General features: G+C 48.4%; 1 protein-coding gene across 2 annotated transcripts; it reads right to left on the bottom strand.

The window, feature by feature from the left end:
- Window positions 1-13825: 13825 nt before the first annotated feature.
- Window positions 13826-16212, bottom strand: UPK2 (uroplakin 2). 2 transcript variants are annotated; one of them, XM_003923620.3, is made up of 5 exons: window positions 16084-16212; window positions 15302-15433; window positions 14978-15116; window positions 14653-14723; window positions 13826-14282 (listed from the first exon to the last, which is right to left on the bottom strand). In XM_003923620.3, exons 1-5 carry the CDS (start codon window positions 16157-16159, stop codon window positions 14146-14148), a joined length of 555 nt encoding a protein of 184 aa, XP_003923669.3. In that variant the 5' UTR covers window positions 16160-16212; the 3' UTR covers window positions 13826-14145. The 2 variants fall into 2 exon arrangements, with proteins under 2 accessions (XP_003923669.3, XP_074256381.1); XM_074400280.1 differs by having other exon boundaries at window positions 13951-14278; window positions 14649-14723; window positions 16084-16188.
- Window positions 16213-23201: the final 6989 nt, after the last annotated feature.

The following is a 23201-nucleotide window of genomic DNA, read 5'->3' as shown; positions in this document are numbered from 1 at the left end:
ATGCTGGGGGTCAAGGACCCGGGGATCCGGAAGGGAGGCATCCCAGAGCATCTTCCGCATCCTCGTTTGCCCAAGACCCTTGCCCCTTATTTCGCTGAAAAGGCGTCATGGTCTGATGATCGTATTTATTTTTATAGTTTCGCTTTAATAGTAATCCTACCATAATACTACTAGTAGCTACTTTCTAGAGTTTCTGAAAGGTTTATGGCTTATCCACGATCACATCTGTAGTAGATGGAGATGGAATTAGATTGGATGGTGATTTGATTAAAAAATTGTTCTTTTGCCCGGGGCAGTGGATCATACCTGTAATCCCAGCACTTTGGGAGGCCGAGGTGGGCGGATCACCTGAGGTCAGGAGTTTGAGACCAGCCTGACTGATGGTGAGACCCCAGTCTCTACTAAAAACACAAAAAATTAGCTGGGCCTGGTACTGGGCACCTGTTAGTCCCAGCTACTCGGGAGGCTGAGGCAGGGGAATCGCTTGACCCCTTGACCCCCAGGAGGCGGAGGTTGCAGTGAGCCGAGATCGCACCACTGCACCCTAGCCTGGGGGACAAGAGCGAGACTCTGTCTCAAAGATAAGTAAATAAAATAAAATAAAAATTGTGTTTTTAATAATTTCAGATTTGCAGGAAAACCCCAAGAATTCTAAAAATTCCCCTATACTTTTTCACCCAGATTCACTAACTGTTAATACTTTATCACATTTATATCTTTATTTCAATATATAGTGCATGTATATTGTTTTGCTTAATGATTTGAGAGTAATTTGCAGACATTATGTACCTTTACTCATACATAGTTCTGTATTTCCTAAAACAAGGGTTTTTTTTTTGTTTTTTGTTTTTTTTAAGTTGGGGTTTCACCATGTTGGTCAGGCTGGTCTTGAACTCCCAACCTCAAGGGAGTGATCCGCCCACCTTGGCCTCCAAAGTGCTTGGATTACAGGCGTGAGCCACTACACCGGACCGGATATTGTTTTATGTATTCAGAAAATCAGAAATCAGAAAATTTAAGATTGATTCAATGTTATATTTAATATAGTTATTTCTCAAACTTTATCAATTGTCCCAATGATGTCATTTATATAATTTTTTTTTTCTGGCCTAGGATCCCTTTCAGCATTATGCAATACATTTAATATTCATGTCTCTTTACTCTTCATTAATCTGGAACAATTTCTCTTTTTTTTTTTTTAAGCCAGTCAAATTTAGCAATAGGAGATTGTATGCCAACTTTAGTGACACAAATTTTATTAATAAGTTCTGATAACCCACTACCATTGGACAAGCCATCCTTACTTTTTTTGTTGTTTTTGAGACAGGGTTTCACTCTGTCACAAAGGCTGGAATGCAGTGATACAATCACAGCTCACTGAAGCTTTGACTTCTCAGGCTCCAACAATCCTCCCACCTTAGCCTCCTGAGTAGCTGGGACCACACAGGTGTGGGAAACCATGTCCAACTAATTTTTGGCAGAGACAGGGTTTTGCCATGTTGCCCAGGCTAGGTCTCAAACTCCTGACCTCAAGTGATCCACCTGCCTCAGCCTCCCAAAGTGCCGTGATTGCAGGCATGAGCCACCACACCCAGCCTCCCTGTCTTTATAATCTTTCATAACATTGACATTTTTGAAGAGTACAGGCCATTTATTTTGTAGAATGGCCCTCAGTTTGAGTTTGGCTAATGTCTCCTCTTAATTAGAGAATGCATTTTTGACAAGAATACCACAGAAGTGATTTTTTTTTTCTAACTTTTAGGTTCAAGCATACATGTGCAGGTTTGCTATATAGGTAAACTCATGTCACAGGGTTTTGTTGTACAGATTATTTCATCACCTAGGTACTAAACCTAGTACCCAATAGTTATTTTTTTCTGCGCCTCTCCCTCCTTCCATTTTCCACCCTCTAGTAGGCCCCAGTGTCTGTGTGGTTCCCCTCTTTGTGTTCATGAGGTTTTTCTTTCTTTTTTTTTTTTTTTTAAGCGCTGTTGCCCAGGCTGGAGTGCAATGGCGTGATCTTGGGTCACCATAACCTCCGCCTCCCGGGTTGAAGCAATTCTCCTGCCTCAGCCTCCCAAGTAGCTGGGATTGCAGGCATGTGACACCATGCTCAGCTAATTTTGTATTTTTAGTAGAAACAGGGTTTCTCCGTGTTGGCCAGGCTGGTCTCAAACTTCCAACCTCACATGATCTGCCTGCCTTGGCCTCCCAAAGTGCTGGGATTACAGGCATGAGCCACTGCACCTGGCCACTCTGATTTCTTTGAGCAGTGTTTTGTAATTCTCATTATAAAGATCTTTCACCTCCCTGGTTAGCTGTATTACTAGATAGTTTATTCTTTTTGTGGTGATTATGAATGGGATTGCATTCCTGATTTGGCTCTCGGCTTGGCTGTTGTTGGTGTATAGGAGTGCTAGTGATTTTTGTAAATTGATTTTTATCCTGAAACTGCTGAAGTTGTTTACCAGCTGAGGGAGCTTTTGGGCCAAAGAAGTGCTGATCTTTCTTAGTGCATGGTATCAAGAAGCAGATGGTGTCAGTTTGTCTCATTATTAGTGATGTTTAACTTCAATCATTTTATTTAGTGGTATCTGTAAGGTTTCTCTACTGTAAAGTTATCTTTTTTCACTTTTGTAATTAGTAAATAATTTGTGGGGAGATATTCTGAAATGATCTAAAATTCTGTTCATCATTAAACTTGGACTCACTAACATTTGTTTATGATTCTTGCTTGAATCAGTCGTTAGTATCATGGTTGTAAAATGATAATTTTTCTCAATTTATCATTCCTTCTCCATTTATTTAGTTAGCATTCTATTGTAAAAAAAGAGCTTTTTCTCCCATATTTATCAGAGAATGTACTTGACAACCATGGTGGGTCACTACTGTAATCTCAGCATTTTGGGAGGCTGAGTTGGAAGGATTGCTTAAGCAGATGAATGTGAGACCAGCCTGGGCAACATCAAACACCCCATCTTGACAAAAAATTTAGAAATTAGCTGGTCATCAAGGCTGCAATGAGCTGTGATCATGCCACTACACTCCATCCTGGGCAACAGAGTGAGATCCTGTGTCAAAAAAATAAAAAATAAGAATAGATTCAGCTGGCCGTGGTGGCTCACGCCTGTAATCTCAGCATTTTGGAAGGCCGAGGCAGGCGGATCCCCTGAGGTCAGGAGTTCAAGACCAGCCTGGCCAACATGGTGAAACCTTTTTCTTTTTCTTTTTCTTTTCTTTTTTTTTTTTTTTTGAGGCAGTGTCTCACTCTGTCACCAGGCGCCAGGCTGGAGTGCAGTGGCACACCTCCACCTCCCGGGTTCAAGCAATTCTGCTGCCTCAGCCTCCCGAGTAGCTGGGATTACAGGCACATGCCACCACGCCCAGCTAATTTTTGTATTTTTAGTAGAGACGGGGTTTCACCATGTTGGCCAGGATGGTCTCAATCTCTTGACCTCGTGATCCACCCACCTCGGCGTCCCAGAGTGCTGGGATTACAGGCGTGAACCACCGTGCCTGGCTGAAACCCTGTCTTTTAAAAAGAAAAAAATATATATAGATATTTTTTAAAAAGAAAAGAAGGCCGGGCGCGGTGGCTTAAGCCTGTAATCCCAGCACTTTGGGAGGCCGAGATGGGTGGATCACGAGGTCAAGAGATCGAGACCATCCTGGTCAACATGGTGAAACCCCATCTCTACTAAAAATACAAAAAATTAGCTGGGCATGGTGGCACGTGCCTGTAATCCCAGCTACTCAGGAGGCTGAGGCAGGAGAATTGCCTGAACCTGGGAGGCGGAGGTTGCGGTGAGCCGAGATCGTGCCATTGCACTCCAGCCTGGGTAACAAGAGCAAAACTCTGTCTCAAAAAAAAAAAAAAAAAAAAAAAAAAAAAAAAAAAAGGAAAGAAAGAATAGACTCAGTGGATTTTTTTATTTTTTTTTTTTTTTTGAGACGGAGTTTCGTTCTTGTTGTCCAGGCTGGAGTGCAATGGAGCAATCTCAGCTTACTGCAACCTTTGCCTCCCAGGTTCAAGTGATTCTCCTGCCTCAGCCTCTCAAGTAGCTGGTATTATGGGTGTGTGCCACCACACCTGGCTAATTTTTTTTTTTTTTAAGTCCGACTGGGACACAGGAATTGTTTTTTGTTTTTTTAGTAGAGATGAGATTTCACCATGTTGGTCAGGCTGGTCTCAAACTCATGACCTCAAGTGATCCACGCACCTCAGCCTCCCAAAGTGCTGGGATTACAGGCGTGAGCCACCACACCTGGCCCAACTCTGAATTTTTATTTTGTTGAGTAGACTATAATTCATTACTGTTATTCTTTTAGTCCTAGAAATGTCCCAGACTTTCCCAGGGGATGAGGCATCCTCCTCTGTGTCCTTGGTGTGGCATCCTGGGTTCCCCTAGCAGAGACCATCCACCCTGTACTGTGTTATGTGCTGCGTGTGTACCAGACCAGAAACTTTGCAAGGTATTTTAGGATTTGATACATAGGAGACCCTCAATAAATGCTGATTTAACTAAAGTGAAATCAGCAGTTTCCTCCACCACCCCCCAGATGCTTGTGATTGGAAAGAGCTGCTTTTATTTTATTTTATTTTATTTTTGAGACGGAGTTCCACTCTTATTACCCAGGCTGGAGTGCAATGACGTGATCTCAGCTCACCGCAACCTCCGCCTCCTGAGTTCAGGCAATTCTCCTGCCTCAGCCTCCTGAGTAGCTGGGACTACAGGCACGTGCCACCATGCCCAGCTAATTTTTTGTATTTTTAGTAGAGACGGGGTTTCACCATGTTGACCAGGATGGTCTCCATCTCTTGACCTCGTGATCCACCCGCCTTGGCCTCCCAAAGTGCTGGGATTACAGGCTTGAGCCACCGCACCCAGCCTTGCTTTTATTTTTTAAAATTCATTTTATTTTGAGACAGTGGTCTCCTTTCTTGCCTAGGCTGGTCTCAAAATCAAACTTGAGCCCAGGAGTGGAGACCTTCCTGAGCAACATAGCAAGACCTTGTTTCTAATAATAATAATAATAATAATAATAAGTTTGGCTGGGTGCAGTGGCTCACACTTGTAATCCCAGCACTTTGGGAAGCTGAGGTGGGCAGATCACTTGAGGCCAGGAGTTCAATACAAGCCTGGCCAATATGGTGAAACCCCATCTCTACTAAAAATAGAAAAATTAGCTGGACATGGTGGCACATATCTGTAGTCTGAACTACTCTGGAGGCTGACCCAGGAGGTATAGGTTGCAATGAGTCGAGATCGTGTCACTGTACTCCGGTCTGAACAATGGACTGAGTCTCTGTCTCAATCAACAACAACAAAGTTTGCTAGTATTCTACACTTTTTGTTTTTTGTTTTTTGAGACAGTCTCACACTGTTGTCCAGGCTGGAGTAAAATGGCATGATCTCGGTTCACTGCAATCTCCACTTCCCAGGTTCATGTGATTCTCTTGCTCAGCCTCCTGAGTAGCTGGAATTACAGGTGCCTGCCACTATGCCCAGCTAATTTTTAAATTTTTAGTATAGATGGGGTTTCACCATGTTAATCAGGCTGGTCTCGAACTCCCGACCTCAGGTGATTCTTCCACCTTGGCCTTCCAAAGTGCTGGGATTACAGGTGTGAGCCACCAAGCCCGCTGGACTCTAAAATATATGTATATGTGTATATATATATATATGCACACATATATGTATTTTTGAGACAGTGCCTTACTCTGTCACCCAGGCTGGAGCGCAGTGGCACAATCTGGGCTCACTGCAACCTCTGCCTCCCACTTTTATTTTTATATTTTATTTTATTTTATTTTTTTGTAGAAACGGAGTTTCACCATATTGGTCAGGCTGATCTTGAACACCTGACCTCAGGTGATCCACCCACCGTGGTCTCCCAAAGTGCTGGGATTACAGGCGTGAGCCAACGTGCCCAACCAGTTCAAGTGATTCTTCTGCCTCAGCCTGCCAAGTAGCTGGGACTACAATTGCACACCACCACGCTCAGCTAATTTTTGTATTTTTTAGTAGAGACGGGGTTTCACCACGTCGGTCAGGATGGTCTCCATCTCTTGACCTCGTAATCCGCCTGCCTCGGCCTCCCAAAGTGCTGGGATTACAAGCATGAGCCATCATGCCCGGCCAATTTTTTTTTCTTTTTTTGAGATGGAGTTCCGCTCTGTTACCCAGGCTGGAGCACGGTGACTTGATCTTGGCTTGTTGCAACCTCTACCTCCCGTTTTCCTGCCTCAGTCTCTTGAGTGGTTAGGATCACAGGCATCCGCCACCATACCTGGCTAATTTTTGTGTTTTTAGTAGAGACAGTATTTTACCATGTTGGCCAGGCTGGTCTTGAACTCCTGACCTCAGGTGATCCACCTGACTCAGCTTCCCAAAGTGCCGGGATTACAGGCGTGAACCACCGTGCCCAGCCAACAATAATAATTTTAATAATAATTTTTCAGTCAGGCACAGTGGCTCACATCTGTAATCCCAGCACGTTGGGAGGCCGAGGTAGGTGGATCGAAAGGTCAGTAGTTCAAGACCAGCCTGACCAAAATGGTGAAACCCTGTGTCTACTGAAAATACAAAAATTAGCTGGGCATGGTGGTGTGTGCCTGTAATTCCAGCTACTTGGGAGGCTGAGGCAGGAGAATTGCTTGAACCCAAGAGGTGAAGGTTGCAGGGAGCAGAGATTGTGTCACTGCATTCCATCCTGGCGATAGAACAAGACTCTGTTTCAAATAATAATAATAATAATTTTTCTACCCTAATTTTACAAATATGTGTTTGAGCTGGGTACCATGGCTCAAGCCTGTAATCCTAGCACTTTGGGAGGCTGAGGTGGGAGGATCTTCAGAGCAAGACCTTATCTCTATTGTTTTATTTTAGGTATTTATTTATTTTTTTGAGACAGAGTCTTACTCTGTCATCCAGGCTAGAGTGCAGTGGCACAATCATGGCTCACTGTAGCCTCGACCTCCAGGACTCAAGCAGTCCTCCCACCACAGAGCACCACCGTGCCTGGCTAGTTTTTGATTATGATTTTTTTTTTTTGGACGAAGTTTCACTCTTATTGTCCAGGCTGGAGTGCAACGGGGCGATCTCGGCTCACTGTGACCTTTGTCTCCAAGGTTCAAGCAATTCTCCTCCCTCAGTGTCCTGAGTAGCTGGGATTACAGGCATGTGCCACCATGCCCAAATAATTTTGTATTTTTAGCAGAGACAGGGTTTCACCATGTTGGTGAGGCTGGTCTCAAACTCCCAACTTCAGGTAATCTGCCCACCTCGGCCTCCCCAGGTGCTGGGATTTTAGGTGTGAGACACTGCGCTCGGCCAATTTTTGATAATTTTTTTGTAGAGATGAGATCTTACTCTGCTGCCCAGGCTGGTCTCAAACTCCTGGACTCCAGCAATCCTGCTGCCTCTGACTCCCAAAGTGCTGGGATTAGAGGTATGAGCCACCGCACATGGATCCTCTCTCTAAAGAAAAAATACAATATGCACAGAACTTGAATTGACGTTTCTCCAACGAAAATATACAAATAATCAGCACATGAAGAGATGCATACATCATTAGAAAAATGCAAATCAAAACAACAATGAGATACCACTTCGCACTTCATAAGATGGCTATTAGAAAAAACAGGCTGGGAGTGGTGGCTCATGCCTATAATTTCAGCACTTTGGGAGGCCAAGGTGGGTGGATCCCTTGAGGTTAGGAGTTCCAGACCAACATGGCAAAACATTGTTTCTGCTAAAAGTACAAAAATGAGCTGGGCATTGTGGTAGGCACCTGTGATCCCAGTTACTTGGGAGGCTGAGGCAGGAGAATCCCTCGCACCCAGGAGGCAGAGGTTGCAGTGAGCTGAGATGGCGCCACTGCACTCTGGCCTGAGCAACAGAGCAAGACTCTGTCTCAAAGAAACAAACAAAAAACAGTGTTGGTGAGGATGTGGAGAAATGGAAACTCTTTATATAATACTGGTGATAATGTAAAATGGTTCAGCCAATGTGGAAAGCAGTATGGCAGGAAAAAATAGAAAAAATTTTAGGCTGGGCACGGTGACTCATGCCTGTAATCCCAACACTTTGGGAATCTGAGATGGACATATCACCTGAGGTCAGGAGTTCTAGCAGCTTGACCAACATGGTGAAACTCTGTCTCTACTGAAAATACAAAAATTACAAAAATTAGCCAGGCGAGGTGGCATACACCTGTAATCCCAGCTACTTGGGAGGCTGAGGCAGGAGAATCACTTGAACCCAAAAGGCAGAGGTTGCAGTGAGCCAAGATCACACCATTGCAGTCCAGCCTAGGTGGCAAGAGTGAAACTCCATCTTAAAAAAATTTTTTTTTAAGGAGGCTGAGGCAGGAGAATTGCCTGAACCCAGGGGGCGGAGGTTGCGGTGAGCTGAGATCGTGCCATTGCACTCTAGCCTGGGTAACAAGAGCGAAACTCCGTCTCAAAAAAAAAAAAAAAAAAAAATTTCAAAGAGAAAAAAGAAAACAGTTTGACAATTCCTCAAAAAATTACACATAGGATCACTGTATGTTTCAACAATTCTATTTCTGATTATATGCCTAAAATAACTGAAAGCAGAGCCTTGAATCAGTATTTGTATACCCATGTTCACAGCAGCATTATTCACAATAGCCGAAGAGTGGAAAAACCCAAACACTCATCAACAGATGAATAAACCAAATGTGGAATATCCATCCAATGGAATATTATTCAGCCATAAAAAGGAATAAAATGCTGCTAGGTGCAGTGGCTCACACCTGTAATCCCAACATTTTGGGAAGCCAAAGCACATGGATCACTTGAGGCCAAGTGTTCAGACCAGCTTGGCCAACATGGCGAAACCCTGTCTCTACTAAAAACACAAAAATTAACCAGGCATGGTGGTGCATGCTTGTAATCCCAGCTACCTCAAATCTGAGCCTTTTTTTGAGGTTCTGTTTCAAAAAAAAAAAAAAAATGAAATTCTGATACATGCTAGGATGTGGATGGACCTTGAAGACATCCTTAGTGAAATAAGTCAGACACAATGGGATACATTTTGTACAATACCTCTTATATGAGGTACCTACAGTAGCCCAAATGCATAGTACAATCAATGGTAGTTGCCAGAAGCTGAAGGGGATGGTAGTGGAGAGTCATTGTTTAATGGGTACAGAGTTTCTATTTGGGATAATGAAAAATTGGGGAATGGACAGCAGTGATAGTTGTACAGTGTCCGTATACTTAATGCCACTGAAATGATCAGTTAAACTCGTAGTACTTTTTTTTTTTTTTTTGGAGACAGAGTCTTGCTGTGTTGCCCAGGCTTGAGTGCAGTGACATGACCTTAGCTTGGCTCACTGTAACCTCTGCTTCCTAGGCTTAAACGATTCTTGTACCTGGAGCCAGTGGGAGCCCATCTGAGTTGGGACAGGAGCTCCCTGTGCCACTGCAGCCACCAAACACAGCTGCAGACCCAGGCCCTCCTGCTCTATGGAGCAGGCAGGAGCCCCACCCAGGAGGCTACAACTGCCCAGACTGCAGCTGTGGATCATTGCCTCCCTGTGCTCTCCGGGGAGCCTGGAACAGGCAGTATCTGCCCTCCCAGGTGCGGCTGCAGACCTGGGCCTCCTGTTCCAGGAAGCAGGATGGGAGCTTCTGGGTACAGCTGCAGCTGCTGCCCTCCCAGGCACAGGACCTGGGCATCTCTGCACCCTCAGGGGCCCCCTGAAGGACGCCCCCCATCCCGATCCCCTATCCCTGCAGGCTTAGGGATGTCTATTCCCACTGCCTGGCCTCTCTCTGCTCCTAGAACCTGCTCTGATCTTGGAGCAGAGCAGAGTTGGGGACAAGCCCAGGGGTTGTGAATGGCAGCAGGAGGCAGACAGAGTCGTGGGTGGGAGGGGGTGGGGTCCACAATAAGGCCCCACCCTCAGGCCAGGGAGGGCCTGAAGGCTGGTGGCTGGGCTGCCAGTCCCACTGACTGGAGTGGGGACTCATGGTGCCTCTTGTGAGCTTGCCCATGGCTGCCTATGGACCTTCCTCCCCTCTGAGGTCCATAAAAGCCCTGGGCTCAACCAGAGAGGGCAGGGGATGTCTGGAGGATGAAGAGGGCAGAGAGACGATGGGACTTGATGGCCAGCTGCAGAGAGAGGAGTACCCTTTCTGCTGATAGCAGGAGACTATGGGACAAGCAGTTGCAGAGGGAGTATCCTCTCCACTAAGAGCTGAGGAGAGAAGCCGGGCGCGGTGGCTCAAGCCTGTAATCCCAGCACTTTGGGAGGCTGAGGCGGGTGGATCACAAGGTCGAGAGATCGAGACCAACCTGGTCAACATGGTGAAACCCCGTCTCTACTAAAAATACAAAAAATTAGCTGGGCATGGTGGCACGTGCCTGTAATCCCAGCTACTCAGGAGGCTGAGGCAGGAGAATCGCCTGCACCCAGGAGGCAGAGGTTGCGGTGAGCCGAGATCGCGCCATTGCACTCCAGCCTGGGTAACAAGAGTGAAACTCCGTCTCAAAAAAAAAAAAAGAGCTGAGGAGACGATCTGCTAGCAGAGAGGAGCTACCCTGTCTTCTGAGAGCTTCAGAGACCTGCAGAAGTGTTGGAATGACTTGCCTGCAGAGAGGAGCCACCCTCTCTAGGGCTGCTTCTTTCCTAAGAACTGAACACTCCCGAGCTATTCTAATTCTAAATAAAACTCTTCTGGTCAAGTCAGTGGCCTGTAATCCCAGCACTTTGGGAGGCCCAGTGGGGTAGATCACCTTAGGTTGGGAGTTGGAGACCAGCCTGACCAACATGAAGAAATCCTGTCTCTACTAAAAATACAAAATTAACCAGGCATGGTGGTCCATGCCTGTAATCCCAGCTACTCATGAGGCTGAGGCAGGAGAATCACTTGAACCCAAGAGGCAGAGGTTGCGGTGAGCTGAGATTGCACCATTGCACTCTATCCTGGGCAACGAGAGCGAAACTCTGTCTCAAAAAAAAAAAAACACCAAAAAACCAAAACTGGCGGGCACGGTGGCTCACAACTATAATCTTAGCACTCTGGGAGGCCAAGGCGGGCAGATCACTTGAGGTCAGGAGTTCAAGGCTAATCTGCTCAACATGGTGAAACCCCGTCTCTACTAAAAATAAAAATTGGCTGGGCATGGTGGTGTGCGCATGTAGTCCCAGATACTTGGGAGGCTGAGGCAGGAGAGTTGCTTGAACCCAGGAGATGGAGGATGCAGTGAGCCAAGAATGTGCCAGTGCACTCTGGCCTGGGCAACAGAACGAGACTCTGTTAAAAAAAAAAAATTCTTCTTTACCCTTCACTTGTCTGCATACTTCATTCTTCCTGATGCAAGACAAGAACTCAGGCAGAGGCGCCATGGCCACAAAGGTTTCCAGCCAGAAAATTCAACACCTCAGAGATCCTGTAACACCGGCACTTTGAGAGGCTGAGGTGAGAGTGTCACTTGAGCCCAGGAGTTTGAGACCAGCCTAGGCAACATAGTGAGATGCCATCTCTACAAAAAAATTTAAAAGTTAGCTGGGTATGGTGGTACACACCTGTATCCCTAGGTACACAAAAACTTGAGGCAGGAGGATCACTTGAGCCCGGGATTTTGAGGCTGCAGTGAGCTACAATTGAGACACTTCACTTCAGCCTGGGTGTCAGAGTGACAGAGCGATAGGGTTTCACCATGTTGCCCAAGCTGGTCTACTGGGCTCAAGCAACCCACCCACTTTGGCCTCCCAAAGTGCTAGGATTACAGGCATGTGCCACCGTGCCCGGTTTTCTTTCTTTTTTATTTTTTTCAGAGATGGGGTTTCATTACATTGCCCAGGCTGGAGTATAGTGCCTATTCACAGGCACTGTCACAGCATCTTCCAGCCATGAACTCCTAGGCTCAAGTGATCCTCCCACCTCAGCCTCCCAAGTAGCTGTGACTGTAGCAGTATACCGTATCTCATTCTGTGATTCATTTCTGATTGTTTTCACAGAATTGTGGGCACTTTTCCAGCTCTGTCCTTCTCTTCAGTGGCTGGTTCATTCATTTGTGCATTTGTTCACTTATTCAACAAGCATTTATTGAGTACTGTGTCCCAGGCACTGTGGAGCAAAGGTACTATATGCTCTTGGGAGCAAAGCAACTGCTTACAGTCTGATGGGAGAGACAACCAAATAATCACACAAACACATGGTTATAAACCATGGTAATGCCATGAAAGACAGGAGAGTGGAACCTAACCAAATGGGAGAAAATGGTGGTCAGAGAAGGCTTCCCTGGAGAAGGGACAGTAAGCCAACTATGCAAACCGGAGTGGAGGTGGGTGGGGGTGGTCCCAAGATTAATGTGGGCATATGGAATAGTTGTGCAAAGGCCCTGAGGCAAGAGGGAGCCTGGGACACTGGAGGGAACCCGGTAAGAGCTGGGGGACAGTTAGGGGATCAGGCCTGGCATTGAAGATCTTTACCCTATGCAAAGATCACCGATCCTGGCCAGTCGTGGTGGCTCATGCCTATAATCCTAGCACTTTGGGAGGATGAGGCAGGCATATTGTCTGAGCTCAGGAGTTTGAGACCATCCTGGGCAGCAAGGTGAAACCCCGTCTCTTCTAAAATACAAAACAACAATAACTAGGCAGGCATGACAGTGTTGTGCACCTGCAGTCCCAGCTACTCAGGAGGCTGAGGCAGGAGAATCGCTTGAACCTGGGAGGCAGAGATTATGGTGAGCTGAGATGGTGCCACTGCTCTCCAGCCTGGGTGACAGAACGAAACTCCATCTCAAAAAAAAAAAAAAAAAAAATCACCGATCCTTATAAAGAATATATTGTGGCCGGGCGCAGTGGCTCACGCCCGTAATCCTAACACTTTGGGAGGCTGAAGTGGATGGATCACCTGAGGTCAGGAGTTCAAGACCAGCCTGGCCATCAGGGTGAAACCCCATCTTTAAAAAAAAAAAAAAAAAAAAAAAGAATATATTTTATACTTCAGAGGACAAAAATGAAGGAAGGTGACCACTCCTGCCCTTTTCCCTCAGTACTAAGCTGTTCTACTCTTGGGCCACTCCAGCCAGGGTTCTTCTGCTTTCGTTTTCATGTCCGAGAATTCTTTTAGCTGTTCTTCCCTCCTCAATGTCCTGTCCTTGGGTCTCAGCCTGGTGGCGTCTTCTTTGTCTTTTTTTTTTGAGACAGGGTCTCACTGTCGCCCAGGCTGGAGTGCAGTGGTGCAATTTCAGCTCACTGCAACCTCTACCTCCTGGGTTCAAACAATTCTCATGCCTTAGCCACTAGGATGTAGCTGGGGTTACAGGCACCCACCAGAACACCTGGCTAATTTTTTTTTTTTTTTTGTACATTTAGTAGAGACGGGGTTTCAACATGTTGGCCAGGCTGGTCTCAAACTCCTAACCTCAAGCCATCTGACCACCTTGGCCTTCAGAAGTGCTGGGATTACAGGCGTGAGCCACTGCGCCTTCTCCCAGACAGAGCCTCTCCTCTTCCCCAGCACTTCCCTTGCTCTGCCTGCCTCCCACCCCCAACCCTCAGGCCTCCAGGCCTCCACATGGAGCACCAGCCCCAGCTTCTGCCCTGACCCCTACCCCTGGTTGGGTGCCCTACTGTGTGCTGTAGACAGTGCCAAGCCCACAGTCCCGGTGTGTCTCCAAGAACTCTGACTCCTGGGTTCTGTTCTTATCTGGCCCTTGCCTGCCTCATGGGCAAAGTAACTCTGGGCTGTGGGCCAGGAGGGGACTGGGAGCACCTGCAGCCTGGACATAGATTTGATAGGTTTGAGCCAAGATGGAGACCACTAAAGGGAAACACGTGGCAGATGGCCTCAGCCTTTATTAGAGGGACTTAGTTCACGGAAGGAGGGGGAATTGTTATGCAGGGGTTTGAAGTGATAAAATGGGAGGAAAGTTGATTCTGACAGGAGTGAGGTGAGAGGAATAACAGTATTGGAAGGTGAGGCACTGGGGGCAAGGAGAGGGACAGAGGGAGGAGAAGGTTCTCGGGGAGAGGGGGACAGGAGGAGGAGGTGGGGGCACCAAGGGAGCCACAGGCCTGGGCCTGGGAGTAGGCAGGGTTGGGAGCTGGACGGTGTCCGGGGCTTCCTGGAGAAGCCAGTGTTCTGGGTGGACCTCCTCACTTGCGGGCACCCAGTGCCAGGGCAATGATGAAGCCCAGGACCAGCAGGAACATGGCAACAGAGAGCAGCACTGTGATGATCACCATGCCCCCCGTTCGGGCCATGCCCAATCCAATGGACTCCATGTTACTTCCTGTTAGAAGAGGGAGAGGGAGGCCACTGTGGGCAGAAGTCCCCAGCTTGCCTGGGGCTCACAGCCTTGCACTCAGCCAGCCAACAAACTGACCAGCTGATGGATCCAAACACCCGTCATATACACAGTTATGAAGCGTCTCCTACGTCAGCTGCTGAGGAAAAGTTAATAGAACACAGTCCCTGCCCAGGAGGAACCTTTAGCTGAGTGTGCAGTTGCCATGCCAAAGGCTCTGTGCTAGGATAGAGGTAAGCAGGGGCCCTGAGGACACACGGGGAGGCACAGGCAACCCGGACTGGGGATGAGGCAGGAACGATCAGGGAAGATTTTGTCCACTGAGACAGGAAAGGGAGGTGGGAGTGTTACTTACGAGGGAGTGTGGACATTGGGATCTCTCTGCTGGACTCAGTGGCTGTCCCCTTCTTCACTAGGTAGGAGATGCTTTTGTGGTGGGTTTGGGAGAGAGTAGAGAAACCTCAGTGAGTATCTGGGACTTAGAGGAAGAGGGGCTCCAGCCTGGGTCACCTCCCTTTGCAGCTGCGGCTCCCTTATGTGCACTGCTCCAAGAGAGGCCCAGCTTTCACCCCCTTTTGCTGTGCCCTCACTCTCTCCCCATGTCCACCAGATCTCCCCCACACCGGCTTCTCTTCCTGTACCCCTTTCCATAGGCACTCCAGGCTGGACCCAGTACCTACTAGTATTTGGTTCCTGGCACAAGGTTGGTCACCTGGTATGCACTGAGCCGCGTGACTGTGAAGCCAGCTCCACTGTCCACCACACTCACCAGTTCCCTGCGCCCATGGCACGGAGGCACCACAAAGCTGGACTTCACCACTGGACAGAAATTGGGAGAGGGGAAGGCTTGGTCAAGTTTCTGGAGGCCCCAAGGAGAAGGGGTAGCTTTTAGGGTGCCCCAGGAAAGGGTGGACGGAAGGCATGAATGGGAAAAGGGGCACAGGGGGTGTCCCAGGAAGGGGCCTTTGGGGACTAGAGGGATGCCTTGGGAGAAGGTAGCAGACCTTTGCTGTCATTGGCTCTCCGGACCATCAGTGTGGCGTTGCCTCCTGTGAGGTGACAGGGTGGTAAGGCAACCAGCAGGCTCTCCGATAGCACCGGGGACAGCAGACCAGAGAGGCTTGAGATGTTGAACTCTGATGGGAGGCAGGAGGGAGCTCAGGTGGGGATTGACCTCCTGGCCAACAGATCTGTTCCGTCCAATTGGAGCCGTCTCCCTTTCCACTCTGCGAAGCCTGGGCAGAATAGCCAAGCCAGGCGTCCCCAACCTACGGCCTGCGGGCCGCATGCGGCCCCCTGAGGCCATTTATCCACCCCGCTGCCACACTTCAGGAAGGGGCACCTCTTTCATTGGTGGTCAGTGAGAGGAGCACAGTATGTGGCGGCCCTCCAACGGTCTGAGGGACAGTGAACTGGCCCCCTGTGTAAAAAGTTTGGGGACGCCTGGCAAGCCTGTGCCGTGTGACCACCAGATGGCAGGCTTGGGCTGCAGAAGCTGCATGCTCTACCAAGCAGTCCCCAGAGCCAGATCCAGGATGCCAGGAGCTGGGCAGCACCCAACCTCACCCCTCCCTGCAGCCTCGGATCCTTGCCCACACTCCTCTGCCTCCTAGGTCTGAAGGAGGATCAGGAGTGTGTCCTGGGCCCAGTGTCTGATACCTGATCACTCCCATCACCAGCCCTGATTCCCAACTATCCAGACCTCTCTTTGAGAGCCCTGGAAGGTACAGTGCTCCCTCTCCAGGGCCCCAGCTCCCTTCCCACCCCTGCCAGAGATGGCAGAGACCTGCAACCCCTGGGGACAGCACCACCAGCAGAATCAGGATCAAGGGCAAGGTCCGGATGGGCAGCAGGGGTGCCATGCTGGGCTGGGAGCCGGAACAGGTGCTGGCAGGCCAGGGTTCTTGAGGCAAGTGAGGCCCTGCCCCTGAGGTGGCTGATTTTGTCCTGGGGGTGGGAGGGGCTGGAGGGAATCCAGTCCAACCTGCCCCTTGGGCCCTATAGCCTCAAAAGGGTGGGGGCAACAGACAGGTTTTTCAGGATGGGTAGCTGGCCCTCAGGCCAGGAGGGGGCCACTCTGGCTGGATCCTAGTGGCTTAGCCAGCTGTTGAGAGCTGGGTAACTAAGGTGGGGATATAAATCACCCCTTCTTTTGGGACTCCTGTGTAAGGCAGTATTCCTGTGTGCATGAGCATCTGGAACCCAGCCTGTCCTTGAGGGACTGCTCCCCCAAAATGGTGGGGGGGTCTTTCCAGGAGGGTGATGAGTTCAGAAGTTGCCCTGGTGTGTAGGAAGATAATACCCCAAAGGGCACCACAGTGGTGCATGCCTGTAGTCCCAGCTATTCGGGAGGCTGAGGCTGGAGGATCTCTGGAACCCAGGAGTTCTGGGCTGTAGTGTGCTATGCTGATCAGGTGTCTGCACTAAGTTTGGCATCAATATGGTGACCTTAGGCCGGGTGCGGTGGCTCAAGCCTGTAATCCCAGCACTTTGGTAGGCCGAGGCGGGTGGATCACAAGGTCAAGAAATCGAGACCATCCTGGTCAACATGGTGAAACCTCGTCTCTAGTAAAATACAAAAAAAATTAGCTGGGCATGGTGGCGCGTGCCTGTAGTCCCAGCTACTCAGGAGGCTGAGGCAGGAGAATTGCTTGAACCCAGGAGGCGGAGGTTGCGGTGAGCCGAGATCACGCCATTGCACTCCAGTCTGGGTAACAAGAGCGAAACTCCATCTCAAAAAAAAAAAAATTATATATACATATATATATATATAGTGACCTCCCGGGAGCGGGGGACCACCAGGTTGCCTAAGGAGAGGTGAACCGGCCCAGGTCAGAAACGGAGCAAGTCAAAACTCCTGTGCTGATCAGTAGTGGGATTGCGCCTGTGAATAGCCACTGCACACCAGCCTGGGCAACATAGTGAGACCCCGTCTCTTAAAAATAAATAAATAAATAAGAAGGATCTTGGGTGGTAAGAATGGGAGAGAAACATTCTGGTAGGGAGAAGCAGCAGACCAAAGGTTTCAATTCTTGGAGCGCACTGAGCTCAGGTGCTGCTGCTCTGGGAGAAGCAGGGACTGTGGGGGCCAGGGAGCACATGTGGCTTCAGAGTCCTCTGGAGGGTAGGGACGAGGGTGGCCATGGAAGACTTCTAGAGAGACCAGAGATACTGACATTGACCTGGGCCAGCAGGGGTTGGGGTGGGTGCTGTCAGCTTTGGGCAACAGCCATCTGTTGAACTGAAAATGAAGAAAACAAAGAGACCTCATAAGAGAACATGAAAAAGACAGAACTGGCTGGGTGCAGTGGATCACGCCTGTAATCCCAGCACTTTGGGAGGCCGAGGCGGGCAGATCATGAGGTCAAAAGATCGAGACCAGCCTGGCCAACATGGTGAAACCCCGTCTCTACTAAAAATACAAAAATTAGCTGGGCATGGTGGCGTGTGCCTGTAGTCCCAGCTACTCAGGAGGCTGAGGCAGGAGAATTGCTTGAACCCAGGAAGCAGAGGTTGCAGTGAGCTGAGATTGTGCCACTGCACTCCAGCTTGGGGACAGAGTGAGACTGTCTCAAAAAAAAAAAAAAAAAGAAAAAGAACTTCTCTGACTGCCTTCTCCAGCCCTCACTACATCAGAGAGAAGCAGAGGAGGAGTTCTGAGCCGATGGAGAGGAGAGGAGAGGAGAGCAGTCAGGACCTCCCCTGGGCGCTGGGCAGGCGTTCTGTGTGCTCCATCATAGCCTTACAGCCATCCTGGGTGGTAGATGGTATTGGTTCCCTTTTGTAGAAGTAGAGCTGAGGCCGGGCATGGTGGCTTATGCCTGTAATCCCAACACTTTGGGAGGCCAAGGCGGGCGGATCACAAGGTCAAGAGATTGAGACCATCCTGGCCAACATGGTGAAACCCCATCTCTACTAAAAATACAAAAATTAGCCAGGCCACTAAAAATAAAAAAATTAGCTGGGCGTGGTGGCATGAGCCTGTGGTCCCAGCTACTCGAGAGGCTAAGGTGCAAGAATCGCTTGACCCCAGGAGGCAGAGGTTGCAGTGAGCTAAGATTGCGCCACTGCACTCCAGCCTGGCGACAGAGCGAGACTCCGTCTCAAAAAAAAAAAAGAAAAAAAGAAAAAAAAAAGTTGTGAAAATTGAGACTCAGACACATAGAGTTACTTGTGAAGAGTGGAATACTTTGTCAGGAGAGGTAGTAGAATTTACAGAAGCCTGAAAGCTGTACAGAGACTGCTGTTGTACATCTATGTGCTCCATGAATTATTCTATCCTCCTAAGTCCCAGGGAAGGGTTAGGGTTCTGGTAGGAAAGTGAGGGAGGTTGTGTCCTTACGGCCAAGGTGGGAAGGGTAGGCTCAAAGTCTGGGGTGTGAGTGGAGAATGACAGTAAAGGTAGAGCTCATGGGCCTAAGGAGAGGGTAGGAGGGTCTTAAAGCCAGTGTTTCTCCAAATTTAATGTGCATATGAATTACCAGGGATCTTATTAAGATGCAGCTTCTCATGCAGTCATGCAGTGGGTCTGAAATTATCCATTTCTTTTTTTTGTTTGTTTTTGTTTTTGAGACAGTCTCTGTCATCCAGGCTGGAGTGCAGTGGCATGATCTTGGCTCACTGCAACCTCAGCCTCCCAAGTTGCATGGATTAGAGGCTCCTGCCACCACACCCAGTTAATTTTCGTATTTTTAGTAGAGATGGAGTTTCACCATGTTAGCAAGGCTGGTCTCAAACTCCTGACCACAAGTGATCCACCCGTCTTGGCCTCCCAAAGTGCTGGGATTACAGGCGTGAGCCACCGCGCCTGGTCAATCCTGCATTTCTAGTGACTTCTCAATAACATTGATGATGCTGGTCTGAGAGGCCCACACTTGGAGTTACCAGGGGCTCTGTATTGGTAAACACCATCCCCACCCCCAACTGAATCCTCTTCCACCAACATCAGGGATCAGGGCAGGTGTTCCTTCTCAATCTGTCCAAACAGGCTGCTTTTGGGGAAAGAATTTGATTCTGTTTTCCTGCACCTTGGCTTTTGTTCCTTTTAGACTAGATCCTACCACCACTGCACGAACTGAAAGAGGATCTTTTGCACATTAAGGAGAGCTTGAGAGGGGGGGACAGACTAAATGATGGAACGCCAGGGTGAGGGGATCTTCCTGGTACTCCTCAAAACCTGTCACACACCAGTAACTTGTTTACACTTGGACTTGGGAGGCCTCTCTCCTCATGCACAACCAAGAAGCAGAAAGAAGAGGTTGGATTTATTGCAAGGTGGGTTGCGTTGGGTCCACTCTTAAGCCCCCATCCGCATCTAAAATTATGAGTGGGACAGAGTGAGGTAGGGGAGGGCAGATCTCTGACCAGATTTTAAAGGGATAAGAGGGCCCTGTGCCTTTAAGCACTCCCTTCTCCTTCCAATTCCCCCCACCTTCCCCACCCCGGCCCTCCCCAGGTTTCTGGAGGAGCCGAGAGTTGCGTCTTCTCCCTGCCCTGCCGAGCTGCTCACTGGCTGCTCTGGAGGCTGTGCTTTGCGGTCTCCATGGAAACCATTAGTTGCTAAGCAACTGGAGCATCATCTGTGCTGAGCTCTCGCATCTAATTATCCCATCACAGCGGCCGAGAAGGGTTTGGGGAGCTGAGAGGAGGGGGAGGCCAAGCACAGGAGCAAGAGGATAACTCTTTTAGCAGAGCGGATTCATTGACAATGCTGAAGTCATTTAAAGCCACAGCACCACGTTCCTCTGGAGGATTTCCCAAAGGCTTGGAGTAAGGGAACCAGGGCCCCACATGCCTGAAGTCTCTGTCTTAGACCCATTCTTTCTTGGTTGTCTCCTCTTTGGATTCTTGATTCTAAACTCTCTTGAGTTCCCTCCTCTGCCTCCTTTCTTCCAAATCTCCTATTCAAGTACTCCTATTGAGTAGCAAGTATGTCCTTGCAACTGCACTAGCCACCAGGGACATAAAGGTAAGATAAGTTTCTGCCCTCAGAGAGCTCTTAATAGCTCTAGTCTGCTCAGCCTAGAAGACTATCTCCTAAAACAAACCTCCTCTGGCCAGGCGCGGTGGCTCAAGCCTGTAATCCCAACACTTTGGGAGGCTGAGGCGGGTGGATCACGAGGTCAGGAGATCGAGACCATCCTAGTCAACATGGTGAAACCCCGTCTCTACAAAAAATACAAAAAATTAGCTGGGCATGGTGGCACGTGCCTGTAATCCCAGCTACTCAGGAGGCTGAGGCAGGAGAATTGCCTGAACCCAGGAGGCGGAGGTTGCGGTGAGCCGAGATCGCGCCATTGCACTCCAGCCTGGGTAACAAGAGCGAAACTCCGTCTCAAAAAAAAAAAAAAAAAAATTAAAAAAAAACCAAAAAAACAAAAAAAACCCCTCCTCTTTCTGGACTATGGTCTCTTTTCTCCTTTTTTTTTTTTTTTTTTTTCACTTGAACTATAGCAGGTCTGCAACCAAGAGAGCTAGGATCAGAACCCAGGTGTGTCTGACATCCCAGGATTCTCCTTCCACAGCGCCACTCTGCCTCCCAGTCAATTAGAAAAACATGTCTACTTGGCAGCAGGGGCAGGTCAGCCTCTGATGGCAGCTACTGTCCTCTTGTTGATGAGATACCATATGACTTTAGGTGGACCTCAATTTTCTCACATTTAAAATGGAAGACTTAGCTGGGTGCCATGGCTCATGCCTGTAATCCCAGCAGTTTGAGAGGCCAAGGTGGGAGGATCACCTGAAGTCAGGAGTTCAAGACCAGCCTGGCCAACATGGTGAACCCCATCTCTACTAAAAATACAAAAATTACCTGGGGGTGGTGGTGCACACCTGTAATCTCAGCTACTCAGAAGGCTGAGGCATTGAATGGCTTCAATCCAGGAGGTGGAGGTTGCAGTGAGCCGATATTGCACCACTAAACTCCAGCCTGGGCGACAGAGCAAGACTCCATCTCAAAAAATAAATAAATAAAAAGTAAATAAATAAAACGGACAGTGACACATGCCAATCATCTCAGCACTTTGGGAGGCTGGAGTGGGAGGATCACTTGAGGCCTGGAGTTTGAGACCAGCCTGACCAATATAACAAGGCTCCATCGCTACAAAATTAAAATATGTATATATATATATATATAACCAGGTGCCATGGCTCGCAGCGTATAATCCTAGCACTTTGGGAAGCCAAGATGGGAGGCTTGCTTGAGCCCAGGAGTTCAAGACCAGCCTGGGTGATATGGTGATATCTTGTCTCTACTAAAATAAACAAGCTCGGCATGGTGGCACATGCCTCCAGTCTAAGCTACTTGGGAGTAGAAAAAAAATAGTAGAAAGAAAAAGAAAGAAAGAGTACAAAGAAAGTATAAAACCTGTCTCATTGGGATATTGTGACTCTTCTTCAAGCAATTTTTTTTTTTTTTTTTTTTTTTTTGAGACAGTATCATTTGCTCTGTCGCCCAGGCTGGAGTGCAGTGGCATGATCTCAGTTCACTGCAGCCTCTGCCTCCTGGGTTCAAGCAATTCTCCCACCTCAGCCTCCCAAGTAGCTGGGATTACAGGTGCACACCACCACTCCTAGCTAACTTTTTGTATTTTTAGTAGAGATGGGATTTCACCATGTTGGCCAGGCTGGTCTCGAACTCCTGGCCTCAAGTGATCTGCTTGCCTCGGCCTCCCAAAGTGCTAGGATTACAGGCGTGAGCCACTGAGCCTGGTCCCTCAAGCGAATTTATAAGTGCCGAGCACAGTATCTGGTTCAATATATGTTAATGTAAGTCATTCTTGTTTTCCACCCCGCCTTTTTTTTTTCTTAGCCACCTGCTCTGTGAATTTTTTGTGTGTTTTTTGGTAATTTTTAAATTCTTCTTTTTTTATTTTTAAAATTTCTTTTTCTTATTTCTTTCTTTTGGCGGGGGGGGACGGAGTCTCGTGCTGTTGCCTGGGGTGTAGTGCAGTGGCACGATCTTGGCTCACTGCAACCCCCGCCTCCTGGGTTCAAGTGATTCTCATGCCTCAGCCTTCCGAGTAGCTGGGATTACAGGTGCTCGCCAGCATGCCCAGCTAATTTTTTGTATTTTTAGTAGAGACAGGGTTTCACCATGTTGGCCAGGCCGGTCTTGAACTCCTGACCTCATGATTCGCCCACCTTGGCCTCCCAAACTGCTGGGATTAGACTTGAGCCACCTGAGCCTGGCGTCTTATTTCTTTCTTTCTTTCTTTCTTTCTTTTTTTAATAATGAACTTGATTGCTAAGTAATTCATTTTATCTTTTTATTTTTTTCATTTTATCTTTTTATTAACCCTTACTGTAGAAGAAGACTAGAGGCAATAAATGACTTTGCCAAGGTCACAGGGAATGAGGTGGGATATGATTCACAATTTGTTTTTCCAGCTGTGTCATTGACGCAGAGGGAACTCTTTGGGCAGGGAAAGGTAGTCCAAGGGGGATAGTGACTGAGCTGTGGACCTGCTGTTCCTGTGTGCCAAGCATGCCACATGGGAGCCAGGCACACAGGAACTGTCTGGTCATTTGTTCACTCATCACACATTTGTTGAGCACCTCCTCTATGGTATGTACTGTGATAGGGGCTGAGATACAGAGAGGACACAACATGGTTCCAGCTCTCAAAACTTGCTGAGCTGGCCAGGTGTGGTGGCTCAAGCCTGTAATCCCAGCAGTTTGGGAGGCCAAGGCGGGTAGATCACGAAGTCAAGAGATCGAGACCATCCTGGTCAACATGGTGAAACCCCGTCTTTACTAAAAACACAAAAAATTAGCTGGGCATGGTGGCTCGTGCCTGTAATCCCAGCTACTCAGGAGGCTGAGGCAGGAGAATTGCCTGAACCCAGGAGGCGGAGGTTGCGGTGAGCCGAGATCGCGCCATTGCACTCCAGCCTGGGTAACAAG

This window comes from Saimiri boliviensis, chromosome 6, assembly GCF_048565385.1.
Source record: "Saimiri boliviensis isolate mSaiBol1 chromosome 6, mSaiBol1.pri, whole genome shotgun sequence".
Taxonomy (NCBI): Eukaryota; Metazoa; Chordata; class Mammalia; order Primates; family Cebidae; genus Saimiri; species Saimiri boliviensis.
Note: the sequence above shows the minus strand (reverse complement) of the source record. Positions and strands in the feature narration are given on the sequence as shown.